The sequence below is a fragment of the Hemiscyllium ocellatum genome, chromosome 4 (assembly GCF_020745735.1).
Source record: "Hemiscyllium ocellatum isolate sHemOce1 chromosome 4, sHemOce1.pat.X.cur, whole genome shotgun sequence".
Classification (NCBI taxonomy): Eukaryota; Metazoa; Chordata; class Chondrichthyes; order Orectolobiformes; family Hemiscylliidae; genus Hemiscyllium; species Hemiscyllium ocellatum.
The window spans coordinates 141,519,083-141,540,870 of NC_083404.1; the positions used below are offsets into that span (position 1 = coordinate 141,519,083).

The 21,788-nt window shown below is 44.1% G+C and overlaps 1 protein-coding gene across 2 annotated transcripts in view; it reads right to left on the reverse strand.

The window, feature by feature from the left end:
* Positions 1-563: 563 nt before the first annotated feature.
* The window catches only part of abcf2a (ATP-binding cassette, sub-family F (GCN20), member 2a), a 40,718-nt gene continuing 19,493 nt past the window's right edge, over positions 564-21,788 (reverse strand). For both annotated transcript variants that reach the window (XM_060823941.1, XM_060823940.1), the window contains exons 9-15: positions 21,502-21,621; positions 19,678-19,767; positions 19,392-19,502; positions 15,656-15,718; positions 11,621-11,749; positions 6,447-6,650; positions 564-3,440 (exon numbers count right to left, since the gene is read on the reverse strand). In XM_060823941.1, coding sequence (XP_060679924.1) covers positions 3,303-3,440; positions 6,447-6,650; positions 11,621-11,749; positions 15,656-15,718; positions 19,392-19,502; positions 19,678-19,767; positions 21,502-21,621 — 855 coding nt within the window. In that variant the 3' untranslated portion in view covers positions 564-3,302. The remainder of the gene's footprint in view (positions 3,441-6,446; positions 6,651-11,620; positions 11,750-15,655; positions 15,719-19,391; positions 19,503-19,677; positions 19,768-21,501; positions 21,622-21,788) is intronic.

Genomic DNA, 21,788 nt, shown 5'->3' on the forward strand with positions numbered 1-21,788 from the left:
ACGCTCAGTAGGAGCAGGGTTTAGATGCACTGCAGAAATTAACCAAGGCTCCTGGGACAGCACCATCTAACCTCACAATTACTTCCATCCAGAAGGACGAGGACAGCAGATACCTCGGAACATCATCATCTGCAAGTTCTCCTCTAAACCACTCACCATCCTGACTTGGAAATTCATCAACAATCCCTCAGTGTCAATAGGTTAAAATCTTGGAATACCCTGCCTACATGTAGGTGCATCTATTGGAAATGGATTGCAGCAGTTCAAGGCAGCACCACCACCTTCTCCACAGATATTAGGGACAAATAATCAATTCTGGCCCAGCAAGGCACCCAGATCCTGTGAAAAAGTCATTTAAAATTGGGCAATGAATCGTATTAATGTCTCTTTCAGACGAATTCTTTCCATTGCTACAATTTGATATCTTGCTGTCAACTTATTGATCACACTAAAAATTGCTCACCTCATGCAGGGAATTGGATTTGGTAGCCATAACTTGCAGCCAGTCCCACAAATTCCTGTAAACAATTTTTAAAAAGCCACACGATGAACTAAAATTAGAAACACTCTCCAGTAAACTTTATTTTCCCTCAAATATAACATTGAACCAAACAATCTGCAGTCTCTTGTCTCCAGATGATCAGTTGCATTTTACTTTCAGGGATTCAAAAGTTGCAATTTACTTTTCAAAATGAGATTCAATGAATTATTACATTGCAAAGAAACCAAGCAATTCCAGAAAAAAAAAGTTGATATGCTATGTTCACATCTACCAAATATAATTCTCTCCTTCCAAACAGGTCTATCAATTAAAGTGTATCACTAGGGGCACAGATCTGCCAATAACACTGGAGTACAGTACTGATGTGTCAATGGTAGGAGTAATTGCAGGGTGCATTGCATCTGACTATAGGGAATGCTGCCCCACCCTCTATAAGTAGGGGGTTAAAGCGCAAGTTGGGATCAGGTAGGAAGAGGAAGAAAAGCAGAATGGTACCCTGTGGACCACGGTGTGTGAGCATGTATACAGAGATGGGAAGAGAAACTAGACAGAAAGATTCACTGGCCATAAAGGTGACAATCAAACTTCAAGATTCCAAATCACCGGTCAGGTAAAGAAAAGCATTTGAAACATTCTCAATCACTGAATGTACATGTTTTAGGGAAATATGGTCATAGTAGCACCTTTTAAGATGAATAATGAGGAAACTCCACTCTTACAACTGAAGAAATTTCCATACCTTTGAAATTCAAGATGGAGAGATGGGTTTCATAACCACCACCCACTTCTCTTGCAGCACACTGTGCGCTCAAATGTTGCTTGTGCATCTGAGCTAAAGTTGATCACTGTTTATATTTTTAAAAAGCATTGGAGGAGGTGTGAATGCTACATGCAACATCTAACAAAGGGAAAAGTAAGTAAATTCAGTCTCTTATTCAGAATAACCCATGAGACACCCCCACACTTCCACGTTCTCTATTCTTATACCAATCGGCCACGGGAGGTCGTAGTGTCTCAATAGTACCACAAACTGGAAACATGCATATCACTAAGATCCAGCCGAGCCTGGAGCAGCTTTACAGGCAGTGCAGGTGGAGTCTTGCACATAAACAACTGCTGAATACTAGGCTGGCAGCTCACCCTCATTAATAAATGGAATGGGATCTCACATACTGCAACAGGTCAGCATCCACAGAATTGAGAAAACCCACACTGAACAGAGCGTACTGTCAGCATCAAGCCAAGTGCCTAAGTATTGTGGTTCTCTAACAGGTGACACCAAAGTTAGAAATCACACAACACCAGGTTATAGCCCAACAGGTTTATTTGGAAGTAGTAACTTTCGGAGCAACTCTCCTTCATCAGGTGGTTCGGAGCAGCGCTCCGAAAGCTAGTGCTTCCAAATAAACCTGTTGGATTATAACCTGGTGTTGTGTGATTTCTAACTTTGTATACCCCAGTCCAACACCAGCATCTCCAAAAAGTGACACCAAGTTACTGAATCAATTCAACAACTCCCTTGTGAAAATGGAAGGAATCCTGCAAACATCAATAATCTCTTCAGGGACAGGGTATTTTGGATTTGAACCCTGCAAGTCTTTGAAACAACTTACAGCTTCACATGTTGCAATGAAAGGATGAGCAGAGTAAAGACAGACAACAGATTCACCATTGGAAGGTTACACAGTAACAGCACTTCAGTGTCAGCCAAAGAGGCCAGGATTATGTACAGTGAAGGCTCTCAGTGCATAATACACAAAATAAATAAACAGAGTTCCATCCAGGTTCTTTCCTAAACCTTCTCTCGGAAGCCTTACATTCAAGCTGTTGATGGCTTTCCAACAACACAGCAAGTATCAATGCAAAAATCAGCAATATTTATAACATTGGTCTGGGCTTTAATCAGAACTGACCACCAGTACCATCATCTGGAGATGGACAAAGTTTAAAATGACTTGCAATTTGAACAAGGAAAACAGAACATAAAAAATACAAGTAAATGGGAAATGTGGGTTAACATTATGCATTTGCCACATAGAGCAGTGTCCTCTTCAAAACATACACAAGCCCCTAAATCAACCCCTACGCCAGAGATTGGAGTAAGCACAGCTCCCCACCTGGGCTCCTATGGCATATGCAAAGAGCTGTAGACCCAGCACAGGGAAGAGGTGCTATGTTTCTTGGCAAACTACTGCAACTCTGCTTGGTTACCAAGTCCTGAAGAGACTACAAGGTTATGAGAAGAACACAAAGTAGCCCAGCATTCACATCTCAGCTTACAGCACTTCTGGTAACCTTTAATGAATGGGAGCAGGTCTGGAGACAGGCTTGGTTATGGCTATGGGCAAAACCCCAGGAGTGGAGCAGAGGATGACGGCTCATGCAGGACCAGTTATTTCAGACAGGTCAGATCTTTTACACAGAACTGAGTTTTGTAAAGGCGGTGCTGTTGCAGCAAGACAAAGGGATAACATTGGCAGCACCTAACTCATCAGAGTAAGCTCCAAGATGACAAATTCCTCAATATTTAGCTGGAGGATGGCAGCAAGCATTGGGCTGTGTTTTAGTTTTAAAAACACCTACCTGCTATTTCCAATCAGGTGAAAACTACAGCCTCGAGGATCAGGAACCTAACATGTGAACAGCAATTTATTTTTTGAATTTGATTTTTAAATTATCCAGCATGCTTAAAACTCAGCCACACCCATACTGCTGTGTTGAGCCGCCTGGATTCTAAAAGGATGATCTGTAATGTTCTTAGAATTTCTCCTAACAATGATGCCAAGTTATTAAGAATACTTCAGACACTGGGAGTCTTCTTGCTGTTCTGAGGGTTGTCACCAAGCATCTTTGACTTCAAATGTTCCTTGTAAGACAAAATGTCCCCTTGCCACTTGGAGATAGTCTGCTTCTCACACACCCAGATCTCCTGAGCAACCTGAAAGCAAAGTCAAAAATTAGCAGCCAAATTTCAGAGGAAAAAAAAAGTTACGGACAAACTAAAGCAAATAGTTGAGAGAAGAAAAAGGTAATTCATTTACAGGTAAATACAGCTGATGCCAGTAACTCCACACATTATACGAATTTATCACATGCAGTCTCAGTTTGCTGGCCACCATAAAGCAGTCCAGTTCATTCTATTCCCCCACTACGTAGCCGTAATCCTGCAAAGTTTACTTCGCTTAAATGCCTAATCAATTTCCTTTTAATATAAATCGTAAATAATATATATGCATAGGTTCATAGACTCCTACAGCCAGAGACAGCAAATTGATCCATGCCAACCAAAATGTCCATCCACACCAGCCTCATTTCCTTGTGCTGGGCCCATATCCTTCTAAACCTTCCCTATCCACATATTTGTCCAAATGCCTTTAAAACATTGTTAATGTACCCGCCTCAACCATGCCCTCTGCGTAAAAAAAGAGGCCCCTCAGGTTCCCTTTTACCGTAAACTGGTGCCTCCTAGTCCTCAATTCCCCAGTCCCATGCAAAAGACTGAGTGCATCCTTTTAGAATCTATGACTCTCATGATCTTATACACTTCTGTAAGATACCCTCTTCAGTCTCCTACGCTCTAAAGGAAAATGTCCTAGCTTATTCAACTTCTCCCTATAATTCAGACCATTGAGTCCAGGCAACATCCTTGTACATTTCTTCTGCACTCTTTCTAGTTTAATAATATCCTTCCTATGTTAGCAAGATGACCAAAACTGAACACAATTCTCAGTGCAGCTTCACCAACATCCTGTAGAACTGTAACATAACTTCCCAACTTCTATACTCAATGCCCTGACCGAAGGCCAGTGTTCCAAAAGCCTTCTTCACTGCTCTGTCTACCTGTGACTCCACTTGCAGAGAACTGTGAACCTGAACTCCAAATTCCCTTTGTTATAATACACTCCTTAAGGCCCTACCATTCACCGTGAAACTCCTACCTTGATTTGACTTCCAAAATAGAAGATCTCACACTGATCTTTATTAAACTCCATTTGTCATTTCTCAGCCTACTTCTCCAATTTCTGAGAACCTCCCTCACTGTCCACAATACCTCATATTTTAGTGTCATCAGCAAACTTACTAATCGTGCCTTGTACATTCTCATCCAAATCACTGATATAGTCAATGACTAAAACCACTAGTCACAGGCTTCCAGCCGGACAAGCATCCTTTCACCATTACCTTCTGCTCCTTACCATCAAAGCCAGTTGTGCATCTATCACTTCCATAATCCTTGGCAAATTCCAACATTACCAATCACATCCACCTCGTACACCTCTATCAAATCTGCCCTCAACCCACAGTTCCATCACTTTCAACCTTTAAACCCTGCTCACGCTACTTTAATTTTTCTTATTACACATTATGGCTCCACTCTGTGCCATCTCCAATGCAGACTTGCACAGCCAGGTACCTACTGTGAACCCTGATCAGTAATACTATGACAAAACTCATTACCAATGAGTAGTTTTATAAACATTAATATATAGGACCTTGCAGGGCTTTATTACATTAATGTAGCTACATAAATAAAGCTATTTATTTATGCGAATGAATATAGAACACAGAACAATACAGTGCAGAACAGGCCCTTTGGCTCTCGATGATGCACCGACCTGCAAACTAATCTAAGCCCATCCCCCTACATCATCATCATCATCATCCATGTGCTTATCCAAGGATAGTTTAAATCTCCCTACTGCGGCTGAGTTAACTATGTTAGCAGGTAGGGCATTCCATACCCTTACTACTCTGAGTAAAGAACCTGCCTCTTACATCTGTCCAAAATCTATCGCCCCTCAATTTGTAGTTATACCCCCTCGTACAAGCTGACATCATCATCCCAGGAAAAAGACTCTCACTGTCTACTCTATCTAATCCTCTGATCGTCTTGTAAGTCTCTATCAAATCCCCTCTTAGTCTTCTTCTGTCCAATGAGAACAGGCCCAAGTGTCTCAGCTTAAGACCTTCCCTCCAGACCAGGCAACATCCTGATAAATCTCCTCTGCATCTTTTCCAATGCTCCCATATAATTCCTGTAACAGGGCTACCAGAACTGCATATAATATTCCAAGTGCAGCCGCACTAGTGTTTTGTATAGTTGCAACATGACATTATGGCTCCGGAACACACTCCCTCTACCAATGAAACCTAACACACCGTATGCCTTCTTAACAGCACTATCAACCTGGGTGGCAACTTTCAGGGATCTACGTACATGGACTCCAAGATCCCCCTGCACATTCACATCACCAAGAATCTTTCCACTTTACACCAATGGTTTTAAACACAATCTCAACACCTGAGGCAAGAATTAGGAGCAGGCAAATAGCATTCAGTCAGATCATGGCTAATCTAATTGCAGCCTCAGCTCGACTTTCAGTCCCCCTTCCCTTGACCGCCTCAATCAAAAAACTAACCAGGCCTGGTATGTGTTCAGCGACAAAGTCTCCACTGCTCTTTGGGGAAGACAATTTCACAAATTAAGCACTATCAGAAAGAAATACTCCGCATTCCCCTGGTTTTAAACTGTGCCCCCTAGTTCTACACAGCAGCACAAGGGAAAACATCTTTTCCACATTCACCCTATCCAGTCCTTTCAGAATCTGATACATAGAGATCACTACTTATTCTTCTAAACACTAAGAGAATTTTAAGTCCTTTCATCCCAAAGAGGAGTCAGGTAAACCTTCTGAACTGTCCTAATGTAAGTCTGCCCATCCTCAAGTAAGGAGGCCAAAACTATACATAGTATGAGACAGGACTTCACACAGGGCCCAATATCCCTACTTTTGTACGAGATCCCTTTTGCAATAAAGGCCACATTCCATTTGAAAGGAAGACAGACCAAACATTCCACCTCTCAAGTCTTACTCATAACCCGAAGGTGCCAACCTTTCAAGTAGAAGAGAGAGAATAAAGCACCATTCGATGTGCCATTTACCTGTTGAATGAGCCTGAAATCATGGCTGACGAGCATCATTCCACCCTCAAACTCATTGATGGCATCAGCCAGGGCATCAATGGTTTCAATGTCCAGATGGTTTGTAGGTTCATCAAGGAAAAGCATGTGTGGGGTTTGCCAAGCCAACCAGGCAAAGCATACACGGCACTTCTGTCCATCAGAGAGATTCCGGATTGGGCTTACCTGGAATACAAACAGCGTCAGTGCTCTCCACAGAGAATGGCACACACTGGGTTCAGCTTCCCTAATCCCAACAAGGATTCTCTTCAACCAATTCTGCACCCAGATGAGAAATATACAGTTCTTATACTTAATGATTTCCTGTGCCACATCAAATGCAAAATACTGGTCAAGGTAAAGCAATACCACAAATATATTAGGGCACAAAGTACCAGAATGACCTGATCGGAATTGCATTTGCCAGGATGGAGATTCACCAGCTATGTAATAGCGGGAGTGAAAGACCTACATCACAAATGGTCAGGAACCCTCAGTATGGTATACAAGTGTTCCTGACCCCCTCAGTCCTAACCATGCGCACCGCAACCCCACTACTCACCACACACACATACTTACACCATCCTCTCCAAAAATAAATTTAATTTCTCTAATAGAAAGGTGGACAACCTGGAGACAGAAGGAAGTTGGTAGCTCAGTGAGACTCCCGCCATCACTTTGAAAAACAAGCTTAAAATTAAAAAGGATAAGGTGGCATTGGACAGTGCTGAAAGGTTTCCCAAGAATGTGGACAATCTAAGCCCTGCTCTCCAAACAGAAGCAAACATTTGGAGGAAATTTAACAGAGGCTTTCAAAAGGGGTCTGGGCAGAGTAGCAAGAAGTACATGTCCCCACCAGTGGATGAATCCAGAACAAGAAGGTACAAATATAAACTAACTGCAAAAATGGCACAAGGAAAAGCTTTGGCACACCGTGATGGTGAAGGTCTGACATACAGGTTCAATCAAGGCTCTTAAAAGGGAATTAGAATCACAGAGCTGTCACTGAAAAGGAACAGTATCCATGGTTACAGGGAGAAGGCAGGAGAATGGCGCAAATTAAACACGCCGTCATAGAGCAGGTGCAGATATGCTGATTTATTATTATGCTGTAGGAGGCCAGTCAGCCAGAGAAATTCAATTTCAGAGGATGTCAGACAGGCTTTCAGGGAGCTAGGTTGGAAGCTCAGAGTTAGAACAAACAGAGTTGTAGTCTCTGGTTTGTTACCCGTGCCACGTGATAGAGAGTCGAGGAATAGGGAGAGAGAGCAGTTAAATGCGTGGCTACAGGGATGGTGCAGGAGGGAGGGATTCCGGTTTCTGGACAACTGGGGTCCTTTCTGGGGAAGGTGGGACCTCTATAAAAAGGATGGGCTACACCTGAACCTGAGGGGCACCAGTATCCTTGGGGGGAGGTTTGCTAGTGCTCTTTGGGAGGGTTTAAACTAACTCCACGGGGGCATGGGAACCAGGACTGTAGCTTTAGGGTACAGGACCTTGAGTGTAGGGAGGTTAGGAATAATGCAGCGATCTCTAAGGAGGGTGCCTGTAACCAGAAAGGTGGATTGAAGTGTGTATACTTCAATGCCAGAAGTATAAGGAATAAGGTAGGTGAACTTGCAGCGTGGGTTGGTACCTGGGACTTCGATGTTGTGGCCATTACAGAGACATGGGTAGAACAGGGACAAGAATGGCTGTTGCACGTTCCAGGGTTCAAATGTTTTAGTAGGATCAGACATGGGGGTAAAAAAGGGGGAGGTGTGGCATTACTTGTCAAAGACAGTATCACAGCAGTGGAATGGACGATGGAAGAGGACTTGCCATCTGAGGTAGTTTGGGCTGAGGTTAGAAATAGGAAAGGTGAGGTCACCCTGTTAGGTGTTTTCTACAGGCCTCCTAATAGTCCTAGAGAAGTAGAGGATAATATTGCGAGGATGATTCAGGAAAAGAGTGAAGGTAGCAGGGTGGTTGTTATGGGGGACTTTAACTTCCCAGATATTGACTGGGAGAGCTATAGCTCGAGTTCATTAGATGGGTCGGTGTTTGTACAATGTGTGCAGGAGGGTTTCCTGACACAATATGTCGACAGGCCAACAAGAGGGGAGGCTATATTGGATTTGGTTCTAGGTAATGAACCAGGCCAGGTGTTAGACTTGGAGGTAGGTGAGCACTTCGGGGATAGTGACCACAACTCGGTGACTTTTACTTTAGTGATGGAGAGGGATAATCGTGCGCTGCAGGGCAAGAGCTATAGCTGGGGGCAGGGAAATTATGATGCAGTGAGGCATGACTTAGGATGTGTGGATTGGAAAAACAGGCTTCAAGAGAAGAACACTAATGAGATGTGGGGATTGTTCAAGGAGCAGCTACTGCGTGTCCTCGATAGGTATGTACCAGTCAGGCATGATGTAAAGGGCCTTGTGAGGCAGCCGTGGTTTAGTAAGGAATTGGAGTCCCTTGTGAAAGGGAAGAAGGCGGCATATGTAAAGATGAGGCGTGAAGGTTCAGTAGGGGCAATTGAGAGTTATAAGGTAGCCAGGAAGGAGCTAAAGAGGGAGCTAAGAGAAGCGAGAAGGGGACATGAAAAGTCTTTAGCTGGTAGGATTAGGGAAAGCCCAAAGGCTTTCTATAGGTATGTCAAGAATAAAAGGATGACTAGGGTAGGTATCGGTCCAGTCAAGGATAGTAGTGGGAAGTTGTGTGTGGAGGCGGAGGAGATTGGAGAGACATTAAATCAGTACTTTTCATCAGTATTCACTCAGGAACAGGACACTGTTGCTGATGTGAATATGGAATCACAAATAATTAGAATGGATGCCCTGGAAATCTGCAGGGAAGAGGTTTTGGGAATATTGGAGAGGATGAATATAGATAAGTCTCCTGGGCCTGATGGCATTTACCCCAGGATCCTATGGGAAGCTAGGGAGGAGATAGCAGAGCCATTGGCCTGGATTTTTATGTCGTCATTGTCAACGGGAATAGTACCAGAGGACTGGAGGATAGCGAATGTGGTCCCCTTGTTCAAGAAAGGGAGTAGGGATAGCCCTAGTAACTATAGGCCAGTGAGTCTGACTTCAGTGGTGGGCAAAGTCTTAGAGAGAATGGTAAGGGATAAGATTTATGAACATCTGGGTAGGAATAACGTGATCAGGGATAGCCAGCATGGTTTTGTGAAGGGCAGGTCGTGCCTCACAAACCTTATTGAGTTCTTTGAGAAGGTGACTAAGGAAGTGGATGAGGGTAAAGCAGTAGATGTTGTGTATATGGATTTTAGTAAGGCGTTCGATAAGGTTCCCCATGGTAGGCTAATGTTAAAACTACGGAGGTATGGCATTGAGGATACATTAGAGGTTTGGATTAGGAATTGGCTGGCTGGAAGGAGACAGAGGGTAGTAGTTGATGGATTATGTTCATCTTGGAGCGCAGTTACTAGCGGTGTACCACAAGGATCTGTTTTGGGACCATTGCTTTTTGTTATCTTTATAAATGATCTAGAGGAAGGACTTGAAAGCTGGGTAAGCAAGTTTGCGGATGACACAAAAGTCGGTGGAGTTGTGGATAGTGAGGAAGGAAGTGGTAGGTTACAGCGGGATATAGATAAGTTGCAGAGCTGGGCGGAAATGTGGCAAATGGAATTCAATGTAGCTAAGTGCGAAGTCGTTCACTTTGGTAGGAATAACAAGATGATGGATTACTGGGCTAATGGTAGGCTACTTGGTAGTGTGGATGAGCAGAGGGATCTTGGTGTCCATGTACACAGATCTCTGAAAGTTGCCACCCAGGTAAATAGTGCTGTGAGGAAGGCATATGGTGTACTGGGCTTTATTGGCAGAGGAATTGAGTTCCGGAGTCCAGAGGTCATGTTGCAGTTGTATAAGACTCTGGTGAGGCCTCATCTGGAGTATTGTGTGCAGTTTTGGTCGCCATACTATAGGAAGGATGTGGAAGCTTTAGAACGAGTGCAGAGGAGGTTTACCAGGATGTTACCTGGAATGGTAGGAAAATCTTATGAGGAAAGGCTGAGGCACTTGGGGCTGTTCTCATTGGAGAAGAGAAGGTTTAGGGGAGATCTGATAGAAGTGTATAAGATGATTAGGGGTTTAGATAGGGTAGATACTAAGAACCTTTTACCGCTAATGGAGTCAGGTGTTACTAGGGGACATAGCTTTAAATTAAGGGGTGGTAGGTATAGGACAGATGTTAGGGGTAGATTCTTCACACAGCGGGTTGTGAGTTCATGGAATGCCCTGCCCGTATCAGTGGTGAACTCTCCTTCTTTATGGTCATTTAAGCGGGCATTGGATAGGCATTTGGAAGTTATTGGGCTAGTATAGGTTAGGTAGGATTCGGTCGGCGCAACATCGAGGGCCGAAGGGCCTGTACTGCGCTGTATCCTTCTATGTTCTATGTTCTATAATTCAGATTAAACCTTCTCATCCCCCTTTCCATTTATCCCCACACAACATGCAATCCCTCATAAAACCCTCAAAAGGAAACAGCTGCTGTAAAGCAGGTGTGTCTTTTCCTTGTACATTGATGGGATGCAGGAGCCACTGGCTGGGTCAGCATTTATTGCCTGGCCCTAGTTGCTCGTGTGTGTGCTGTTGCAGTCCATGTGGTGTAGGATGACCCCCTAATGCTGCATGGGAGAATGTTCCAAAATTTTGACCCAGTGACACCGAAGGAACAGCGATAAATTTCCAAGTTGAGCTGGTGAGTGGTTTGGAGGGAAACTTGCAGATGATTTTTCTGTTGCCCTTATCTTTCTAGATGGAACTAGATGGGTTTGGAAGGAGTCAGATATGGTGAACATTATGCAATCACCAGCGAACATCCCCACCTCTAAACTTACAATGAATAGAGATCATTGATGAAGCCACTGATGATGATTGGAACAAGGACACATCCCTGAAGAACTCCAATTACCACAGCCATCTTGCTTTGTACAAGGTATCACTCCAGATTACTCAAATTGAAAGCTGTTGTTTGAAGGGGAAGTTAAATCTCTGGAGAATAGATTTAGACTTTACTGATGTCAAATGCAAGCACACATATCCAGCACTTCCATCTCCAACCCCAAAAAAGTACCCATCAACCCCCAGGATCCATGACAAACTCCCTAATGTCCCCAGGACGGACCTGCACAGCACACCTACCTGCTGTTTTCCCGAGAGCCCGTAACGCCCAATAATCTTCCTCATTTCCTCCTTCTCCTTGATCTCTGGATAGCATTTCATCATGTACTCTAATGGAGACAGGTCCAGCTCTAACTGGTCTTGCAAGTGCTAGAGGATAGAGAGGGAGATGGTACAACATATCAGAGAGAGCAGAAATCCTGAGAAAGGAATCCCTAGAGTCTCACATTCTTCTGTTTCACGTTCCTGATGACAAAGCCAAATACAACAGCAGCTGCTTCAGTCGGTCGTCTTCGTTCTTTCACAGTGGAACGGTGCTGGAAGAGTCACTGGAACAATAGCTAATGCTCAGCAGAATTGTGACCATGTTTCCAACAGTATGTGTGAACCTGAAATTCTGTTCTCCCATCCATCCCCACCATGAGCTAGGACCCTCCCATGTGACCCTCCCAAGTTATGAGCGTGTATAATATCCATCCTGTGGGTGAAGTACACACCTGGAAGGTGTTTCACCTGCTCTCAGAAGGAACCCATTATTAAACATACTTGACCCAAACCTACTGTCAGTGTGACACAGCCCAAACCACTCATCGCCTCAACCCAAAATAGCAACATGAAAACAACTTACAGGAAACAAAGTGATTTCACCTAAGGCAAGGTTACACCTGTCTATCTAAAACCAATGTTTATTCAGTAATGACTCTGGAATTTAGTAGCTTTAAAAGGCAAAAATCGAAAGAGAAACTGCTGATAATACTCAGTAGATCAGGCAGATCTTGTGAAAAGAGAAAATTAATATTTCAGGTTGATGATCTTTCCAAAGCTACTAGGTCAGAATCCACCTTATAGATGGTTACAACTATCAGGAAAGACTCAAGAGGAGACCCAATTGTTTTATTATTCCCAACAATTATTATAACAATTGAAGAGATTTCAATGGGGCAGACATGCTTGTTGTGGGACAGAGAGCATCCAAATCACTAAATCCAATCAGGAATTCACAAGAAACATTTCTCCCAATGAGAGTAAAACGCTGGAGGGTACACACAAATCTCCAAGTGCCCTACCTGCTTGACCCTTCATATACCATTAGGGCGGCACGGTGGCACAGTGGTTAGCACTGCTGCCTCACAGCGCCAGAGATCCAGGTTCAATTTCCGCCTCAGGTGACTGACTGTGTGAACTGTTTGCACGTTCTCCCCGTGTCTGCGTGGGTTTCCTCCGGGTGCTCCTGTTTCCTCCCACAGTCCAAAGATGTGCGGGTCAGGTGAATTAGCCACGCTAAATTGCCTGTAGTGTTAGGTAAGGGGTAAATGTAGGGGTATGGGTGGGTTGCGCTTCGGCGGGTCAGTGTGGACTTGTTGGGCCGAAGGGCCTGTTTCCACACTGTAAGTAATCTCTAATCTCTAAACCACATTCCCCACATGGCATAGTCTGCAGATCACAAATTGGGTCCTGAAAGTTGGTAAGTGTAAAGTGGAATAGAAATAAGTTATACTTGATCCTGGAGGATTGCTCATAGAAAGAATCTGCGCCAGCCTCACAAATGTCCTGTCTCCCCACTGTAGAAGAGACCAAATCAGGTGCAACAGATACAATAGATGACGTATGTGCAAGTACAGGTGAAGTTCTGTTGGATGTTGAAGGATCCTTTGGTGCCTTGGACGGAGGTGAGGAGGGGGGAGGTGTAAGCGCAGGTTTTACACTTCTCACAGTGGCAGGGAGGGGGGGGCTAGTGGTGGGGGTATGGATCTGACAAGAGAGTTGCGGAGGGAGTGGTCCCTGTGGAATGCAGATTGGGGTGGGGAAGAAAATCAATTTCTGGTGGTGGAGTTTGTTCGTAGGTGGCGGAAATTGCGGGGATGATGCGATGTATCTGGAGGTTGGTGAGGTGGAAGATGAGGAAAGGTGGGGGCTGGGGGGGGGGGGGGGGGAGAAGAGAAACTGTCCATGTTATGATTAGAGGGATGGGGTTCCAAGGCAGAGTTGCAGGAAGTGAAGGAGAATTGCTGGACCACAATTTGGGGGGGGGGGGGGGGCGGCGGATTTGCAGTCTTTGAAGGAGGCAGCCATCTGGAATGTTCTAGATTGGAATTGGTCCGCCAGGGAGTAGATGCAGTGGTACCATAACTAGTTACAACTTGTTTACCCAAGAACAATCCATTTATTTCCATAATGTTTCCTCTAGCTAACCAATCATCTGTCCACACTAATGCTACTTCTTACTCAGTAGCCCTTTTCTTTCTTTTCACAAAAACACCTCAAATCAACTTTTTTTGCATTCTAATTTTCTGCATGTCCTGCTGTTCCCACCTTAAGAATTGATTCTAGCATTTCTCAATGACACACTTCAGACTAACTAGCCTACAATTTTGTGCTTTTGGTTTTCCCTCCTTTCTTCAAGAGTGTTATATTTGCCGACGTCTGTCCCCTGTGCCACTTGGCAGACATGAAACTACCTCAACAAACCAATCACCACATTGGGCTGGGCACATATAAACAAAAGAAGCCCATCAGATAATCAAATAGCAAGAAATTACTGCCTCAATAAACCAACCAGGCAACTCTTGGGACTGTTTTTCATTTATTGGTCATGTCAGATAAGCAATTGTGCTAAAGATGTTTAGTATCTTAGTTTACATTCATATGCAGAGGAACATTTATTGCCCATGCTGAAATCTCGATGTATCTGGTCAGACTCAGCAGGTAGAGGGTCCTGGAGATAGAGCAATGCAGTACTACCAGCTTTAGATAGTCATAGAGATGTACAGTATGGAAACAGACCCTTCAGTCCAACCCATCCATGCCGACCTGATATCCTAACACAATCTAGTCCCACTTGCCAGCACCTGGCCCATATCTCTCCAAATCCTTCCTACTCATATACCCACCCAAATGCCTCTTAAATGCTGCAATTGTACCAGCCTCCACCACTTTCTCTGGCAGCTCATTCCATACACATACCACCCTTTGCGTGAAAAAGTTGCCTCTTAGGTCTGTTTTATATCTTTCCCCTCTAACCCTAAACCTATGCCCTCTAGTTCTGGACTCCCTGACCCCAGGGAAAAGACTTTGTCTATTTATCCTATCCATGCCCCTCAATTTCGTAAACCTCGATAAGGTCACCCCTCAGCCTCCTGTACTCAATACTCTGACCAATAAAGGAAAGCATTCCAAACACCTCCTTCACTATCCTATCTACCTGCAACTCCACTTTTAAGGAGCTATGAACCTGCACTCCAAGGTCTCTTTGTTCAGCAACACTCCCTAGGACCTTACCATTAAGTGCATAAGTCCTGCTCAGATTTGCTTTCCCAAAATGCAGCACCTCACATTTATCTGAAATAAACTCCATCTGCCACTTCTCAGCCAATTGGCCCATCTGGTCCAGATCCTGTTGTAACCTGAGGTAACCCTCTTCGCTGTCCACGACACCTCCAATTTTGGTGTCATCTGCAAACTTAATAACTGTACCTCTTATGCTCACATCCAAACCTTTTTTTAAAAATGACAAAAAGTAGAGGACCCAGCACCGATCCTTGTGGCACTCCACTGGTCACAGGCCTCCAGTCTGAAAAACAACCCTCCACCACCACCCTGTCTTCTACCTTTGAGCCAGTTCTGTATCCAAATTGCTAGTTCTCCCAGTATTCCGTGAGATCTAATCTTGCTGATCAGTCTCCCATGGGGAACCTTGTCGAACGCCTTACTGAAGTCCATATAGATCACATCTACTGCGCTGCCCTCATCAATCCTCTAAGAGCCAGAATATAACTGATGGGCCAAATAACCTCTTGTGCTGCTGCTGGTGCCCGACAGTTACAAACCCAAATTCAGAGATAAATTAATCTCTAAAGGAAGGGCAAACATTTGTTTAACATTGATCAGGTATATCCCTCAGGTCAGTGAGTGCACTTATTTTGCATTTGTTCCAATGAAGTGGGAGACACAGGACAATGCCACACTTATTGCCCACCAGCTTAATGGTGACCTGCTTGCCTAGTCCCAGTGTTGATAGAGGGAAACTGGAGAAGGGAAGAGAAAATAAAAAGGTACCTGGTGGTATCGTCCAATCTTGACATGCGAGTGTTTTCGAACCATTCCGTCACAAGGCAAGAGCTACATAAAGGAACAGGTGTAGAGACAAAAAAATCAGTGCAGGATCAAGATTGCAGCAGGTTCAGTCAATGTTATTACACTACCATGTATCAGCAAATTAAAACAACATTATAAGCTGAACTGGGAAACGTATTCTTCCTCACGTAGCTGACACTGAGATCACACCTGTTGAGCTCCAAGAGGTGGAGCATATTCATCCACAATTACTGAGTCTGAGATCAGCCAGAGTTAACCAGAGGCTGGTGGTCATGGGTCACTGGGCGGTAGGCTGGAAAGCAAGGCCCAGTATTCTGGAGTTGACAGAAACATGAAAATTTGATTAAACTAATGAATTTCTCAGTTCTACCCAAGTGTCCAATTCAGGTTAAAAGAATTTCCAGGCCAGTTTTTAACATTAACATTTGCAATCAAACTGTTTTTAACAGTGACAACAAAAAAGATAAGTTGAATTGCTAATCTGTAACCTAAAGTTTTTTTAAAATTCCCATACAGAAACATACACACAGACAAGGGTATTAAGGGTAGAAAGGGAGATGGTAGAAAATGGGGGAGGGAATAGTTGTCTAGAGAACAGGAGTGGAGTTGTTTAAGGTTTTTTTTGCTGCTGAAGGAGGCGTGTTTGCACACCTATAATGTCTTCATTCACTAGTTGAGATTTTGTCCCCCAGCTGTGTCTCTGAAGTGGCTATTTCCTTTCAACAGGTGTTACAGAACTAAAGAAATAACAATTTCTATCAGTCAGTGGAACTTGCCAATACCCCGTCAGTAAGTTTATTTCTGTGACAAACTGTGCATGTCCAATTAGCTGAATTCTAATTTTGGAATAGGACAGAGGTCAACCTTTTTACAATATTGGTTTTGCATTAATCAATAGAACCTTTCTGTCTTCAGGACTTTTTAAAACGGAAACTTAGAAAATAGTAGTGGGCCATTCAGCCCTGAAAGCCTGTTCTACCATTCAATATGATTATGGCTGATCTGGATGATTTGGATACTCATACCCTCACCCCTCTGGAACCTTGCTCCCCTCCCTAAGTCTCTGAGTCCATCCCCTCTCCCAACCCCTTCCGTTGAATATTTACAATCCTTCTGATGTTCTGCTCACTAATGCTAAATGATCTGTACACACCCCCACCTCGATGGATGTCAGGAATGACATGATGTCGAACTCTTCTCCCATCATTTTTGCCCCATGCCCTTTTCTGTGGAAAAGATGTCCTCTCCCTCAACCAAAGATCCCTTCAACAATCTCCAACACTTCCTCCACTTGGACCCCTCCCTCTGGCCTTTTACCTGAACTCTACCTGTTCAGAGAATAGTAGACATGACCACTGGTCACCTCAATTTCTCCCCTTTACCCATTCTAACCTACCTCCCTTTGAACTGACAGCACTCCACGATCTCGGAACCAACTTTGTAAACAGGCCTGATGACAAAGCACGATGCTGTTGTTGTCTGGATACTGACCTCTGCAGTGCAGAAGCTAAGTGTCAGCTTGCGGATGTTTCCTCCTATCTCTCCCTGAACCAAGATCCCAACATGGAGCATCAGGCCATTGTGTTCACAACAATTACAATTCTCATTTCATCTGGTGATCACTCCCCAAGACCCTCCCAAGTTCATAGCGTCCCAGCCTCGCACAGCACACTTCTACCTCCTTTCCAAGTTCCACAAACAGAATTGAATGGGCTGACCCATTATTTCTGTGCTCTCCTCCCTGACAGGACTCATCTCTTGCTAACTTGACTCGATTTTCCACCCCTTGTCCAGCCCCTCCCCACTTACATCTGCAATTCCTGTGATGCTTTACATCAGTTTCAGCATTTCCAGGTCATGGACTCCAGCCCCCTCCTCTTCACTGTGGACAGGCAATCCCTTTACACGCCCAAGATAATCTCAGGGCTCTCTGTTACTTCCTGGAAAAATGGCCTGAACAGTCTTCAACCACCACCACCAGCACCATCCACAACCTGGCTGAGCTCATCCTCACTTTGAACAACTTCTTTAAATACTCCACTTTCTTCGGGGGAAAGGTGTGGCCATGGGTACACACATGGGCACAATGTAGGCCTGTTCTTTGTGGGACACATGGAACATTCCTTGTTCCAGTCCTACTCAGGCACCCGCTCAACTCTTTCTCCAGTACATCATCGGTGCTGCTCCCCTCTCTTGTCTGGAATTGAAATAGATTTATCTGTCTTGCTTCCAATTTCCACCCTGCTTTCAACTTCAGCTGCTCCATCTCTGACTCCACCATTCCCTTCCTAGATATCTGTTCCCATTTCTTGGGATAGACTAGCCATCAATATCCACCATAAACTCACTGACTCCCACAGTTACTTTGACTACACATCCAGCTTCCTGTAAAGACTCCATTCTATTGTACATTTCCTCCATTTCCATCGCATCTGTTCTGATGATACCAACATCAACAAAGGAGCCTCCAAAACATCCACGGTTTTCCTTAACTGAGGATTCTCTACTACCATGGTTGATAGGGCCCTCAGCCATGTCTGATCCATCTCCTGCACTCTGGCCCTCACCCCGCCCCCTCTTCCTTTCCACAAAAGTAATTGGGTCTCCAGGTCCTCATCTACCCTCCCACCAGCATCTGCATCATAAGGACTATGTATCGCCATTTCCGTCACCTCTAGACACATATTCCCCTCCCATCCCTTGTCAGCCTGTTTCAGGCATGGTTCCCTCTGGAACATTTGGTCTACTCCTCCCCACAAGCCATGGACACCTCCCCATGCAATGTTTACTTCTCCCCCCAACTTCATTACCCAAGGCCCCAGACACACCTCTCGGGTTACCCCAACCCTCCCAGGCCTTGTCATCACAAGGGGTACTACCACAATCGCATTAGCAGCTTCCAATGGTCCCAATTAACCCATGCTGACCTTTCTCCATTCCTTTGTCTGTCCAACTGTTGTTCTCTCTCTGGCTTCATTTCTACCTATGCTTTACTCGTCCCCATTCCTGGTCTTCAGCATAAGTGCCAACCTTTTCCTTGCTACAATTAGCTCCGATGAGTCACCGGACGTTAACTGAAGGGTCACATTAACTCTGATTTCTCTTCACAGATGCTGCCAGATCTCCTGCATTTTCCCAGCAATTTCTGGTTTCTAGCATCTGCAGTTCTTTGCGCTTTTTCCCTTTCATATCAGAGTCTGTACCTGTTCCTGCTTTATCCACAACATTGAAAACCTAGAATGGGAACAGTCAGTGTTCTTCACAGCCTATTCCAACCTGCTCATTAGTTTTTCAAAGCTGATATTGGAATAAACGGCCAAGGTTTAATTGAGGGCCCGGGGGGGGGGGGGGGGGTTGTCCCCTACTGTCTGATATTTAAGTTGTAGTCATATTTGACCAGGAACTGTGCACTTGACTCTCGGAACTGCTGGGTCAATCACGTTGCTGTGTGTCTGGTGTTAAATGTAGGCCAGACCTGACATAGATGACAGATTTTCTTACCCTACATCCTAACAATCCTAAGGTATAATGATGGAGCTGGTGAACTATCACAGGGATTAGCATCTACTGATAAATCTGCAACAAACACAGATACAAGAGGAACACCTCTCCCCACAGTCAGTGAGAAAGACGACAAATGACAAACACCACATCAAGTTTCCACATTGCCTCACATTGGCTCCCACAAGATACTCACATCACCTGCCAATAGTTTCAGTAAGGTAGACTTTCCAGCTCCATTTGGCCCAACCAGGGCCACCCTGGTGTCCAAATCAATACCAAACTCCAAATTTCGATAGATTAACGGCTGGAAAAGAAATTAGACAATAATCAGAATTCTCACTTCTTTCAAAATTCTAATCTCCGTCCCCTCAGCCCTCCTTTGTAGCCAGCCTCCAAGATTTTACCCTAAGCTCAAAAGAATGCACCCAGACTCCATTGCTCACTGCCTACACAGCAGCAGCCCTTCCTCAATGACTTACCCCATCCTTCGTGTACTTGAAGCTTACATTCTGTACCATGATAACAGGAGGAGGGATCTTCCCACAGGAGGGGAAGCAGAATGACAATGTCTGCAAGGAAAATACAGATAACGGATTAGAACATTAGAACTGTAAGAAATGACAACACAACCAAAGTAGACTCATCCGATAGCTCTTGCCAGAAGGGAGACAGGGTGGGTGGGGGGCGTACAGATTGCGCTGACCCAGCACCATTTCCAAACATCAAACACCCATCAGCCACATGAGAGAGAATTAAGTAACAAGTATTCACACAACATGAACCAGTACTTTTAAAGAAAGATTTTTTCTTCCATAGGGGAAGCTGTGGCATAGTGGCAATGTTATTACAATAAGTAATCCAGACTAATGTTCTGGAGACAGTTTTAAATTCAAGGTTTGTGCGAAGATTTGTAGCTCGGGTGCTTGTTGTAGTGGTTCTGTTCACCGAGTTTTAAATCTCACTACAACAGGAGGAAAAATTTAATTTAAAAACTAGTCTAATGGTGACCATTTAATCACTGTCAATTGTTGTAAAAATTCATCTGGTTCACTAATGTTGTTTATGGAAGAAAATCTGTCATCTAGACCAGGTCTGGCCTACATGTAACATCAGACACATAGCAGGTGACCCAGCAGTTCCGACAGTCTAGCTAGGCACTCGGTTCAAGGGTAATCAATGGCTGGGCCAGCTGGTGACACCCACATCCTATGAATGAATTGAATAAAAAACTGGAGTCACTGCATATTAAAAATATTGAGACATCCTTTTGCTTCTTTGACGCACTTCGAGCAACTCTAATTTCCATCGAGGACAGTCAAGTGAAACACCATACATTCAGTCTGGAATTAGGTGTCGGCCAGATCAACCACGGATAAATGTCTTTCCCTCAAATATATTATTGGACCAGGTGGCATTTTGCAACAACAGCTTCATGATCATTATTACTGAAATGAAAAACATAGCAGTAGGGTATTTACTCCCTCCAGCCTACACTGCCACTCTAGATTGTTACTAATTATCTACCTCTTTCCCATACTACCTCCATAGATTTTGATGTAATTTGTACTGTAAAATCTATCGATATTAGTCTCGATGTCAGACTGAGTGAGCTTCAACTTTTAAGTTAATCAAACTTATTAATTTAAATTTTAGCATTCCCAGAGCACTCTGGATTTACTAGACTGCTAACCTTACCATTAGGCCATGACTTCATTACAAACCCAAAAACAGACACACAAGCATAGAACTTTAAAAAAATAGTTAATGCCTAATCAGCCATTTCTCCTCAATGTGTCAATGAATCAAAAGTCCAAAATAAGGAACAGCCACTCCGTCCTGTCCTTGGTTAATTGCTCAGTCACGGTGGGTAACGGACAGGGACAACACTTACCGAGATCCTGTTCTAACAGTAGGAGGTGCTTTTACCCAACTGTGCTGAAACATGGCAATCAAGCAACTGCACAATCCCTGGAGGCCTGACCATACTCAGTGAGGATATCAGAATCCTGCATTCTGTAAGGGTACAAATTGCTTGCGATAAGGTGTAAAGACCCAAACCCCTTGCAAGAAATGCTACTTCAAAGCGAGGGAGGTTGGGAAGTCACAAAATGCAAGGATACTAAGTTTGAGATTTTTAAAACTGAAAACTATCAGGTTGGTGGAGCAATACACAACAAGAATTAGAAGGGAAAATCTCCACTCATGAAATTGCTGCTGTTACGGTCCATCAATGTTCCAATGACACAAAACTATCATCACAGGTTTTTAGCCATGCTTACAGTGCGTACACACATTGCACAAACCTTGTCGCTGATGACTTTCTCTGTGAGCCCAGAGGCCATCATCTTCTGCAGTGTCTTCTCTTTACTCTGAGCTTGTCGAGCTAACTTGGCACTGCCATGTCCAAAGCGGGCAATATAGTTCTGCGGAGACAAGAAAGCAAGGTGAGAACAGCAAGCAACAAACTTATTGAGAATACAATGGGCAACAAACCTTTTTTTCCCAGCTATATCAGAGATCTAAAACTTGACCTAGAAGTATGAGATTGAGGGGATAGAGATTTGTTAAATTATGAGATGATGGGGAGGTG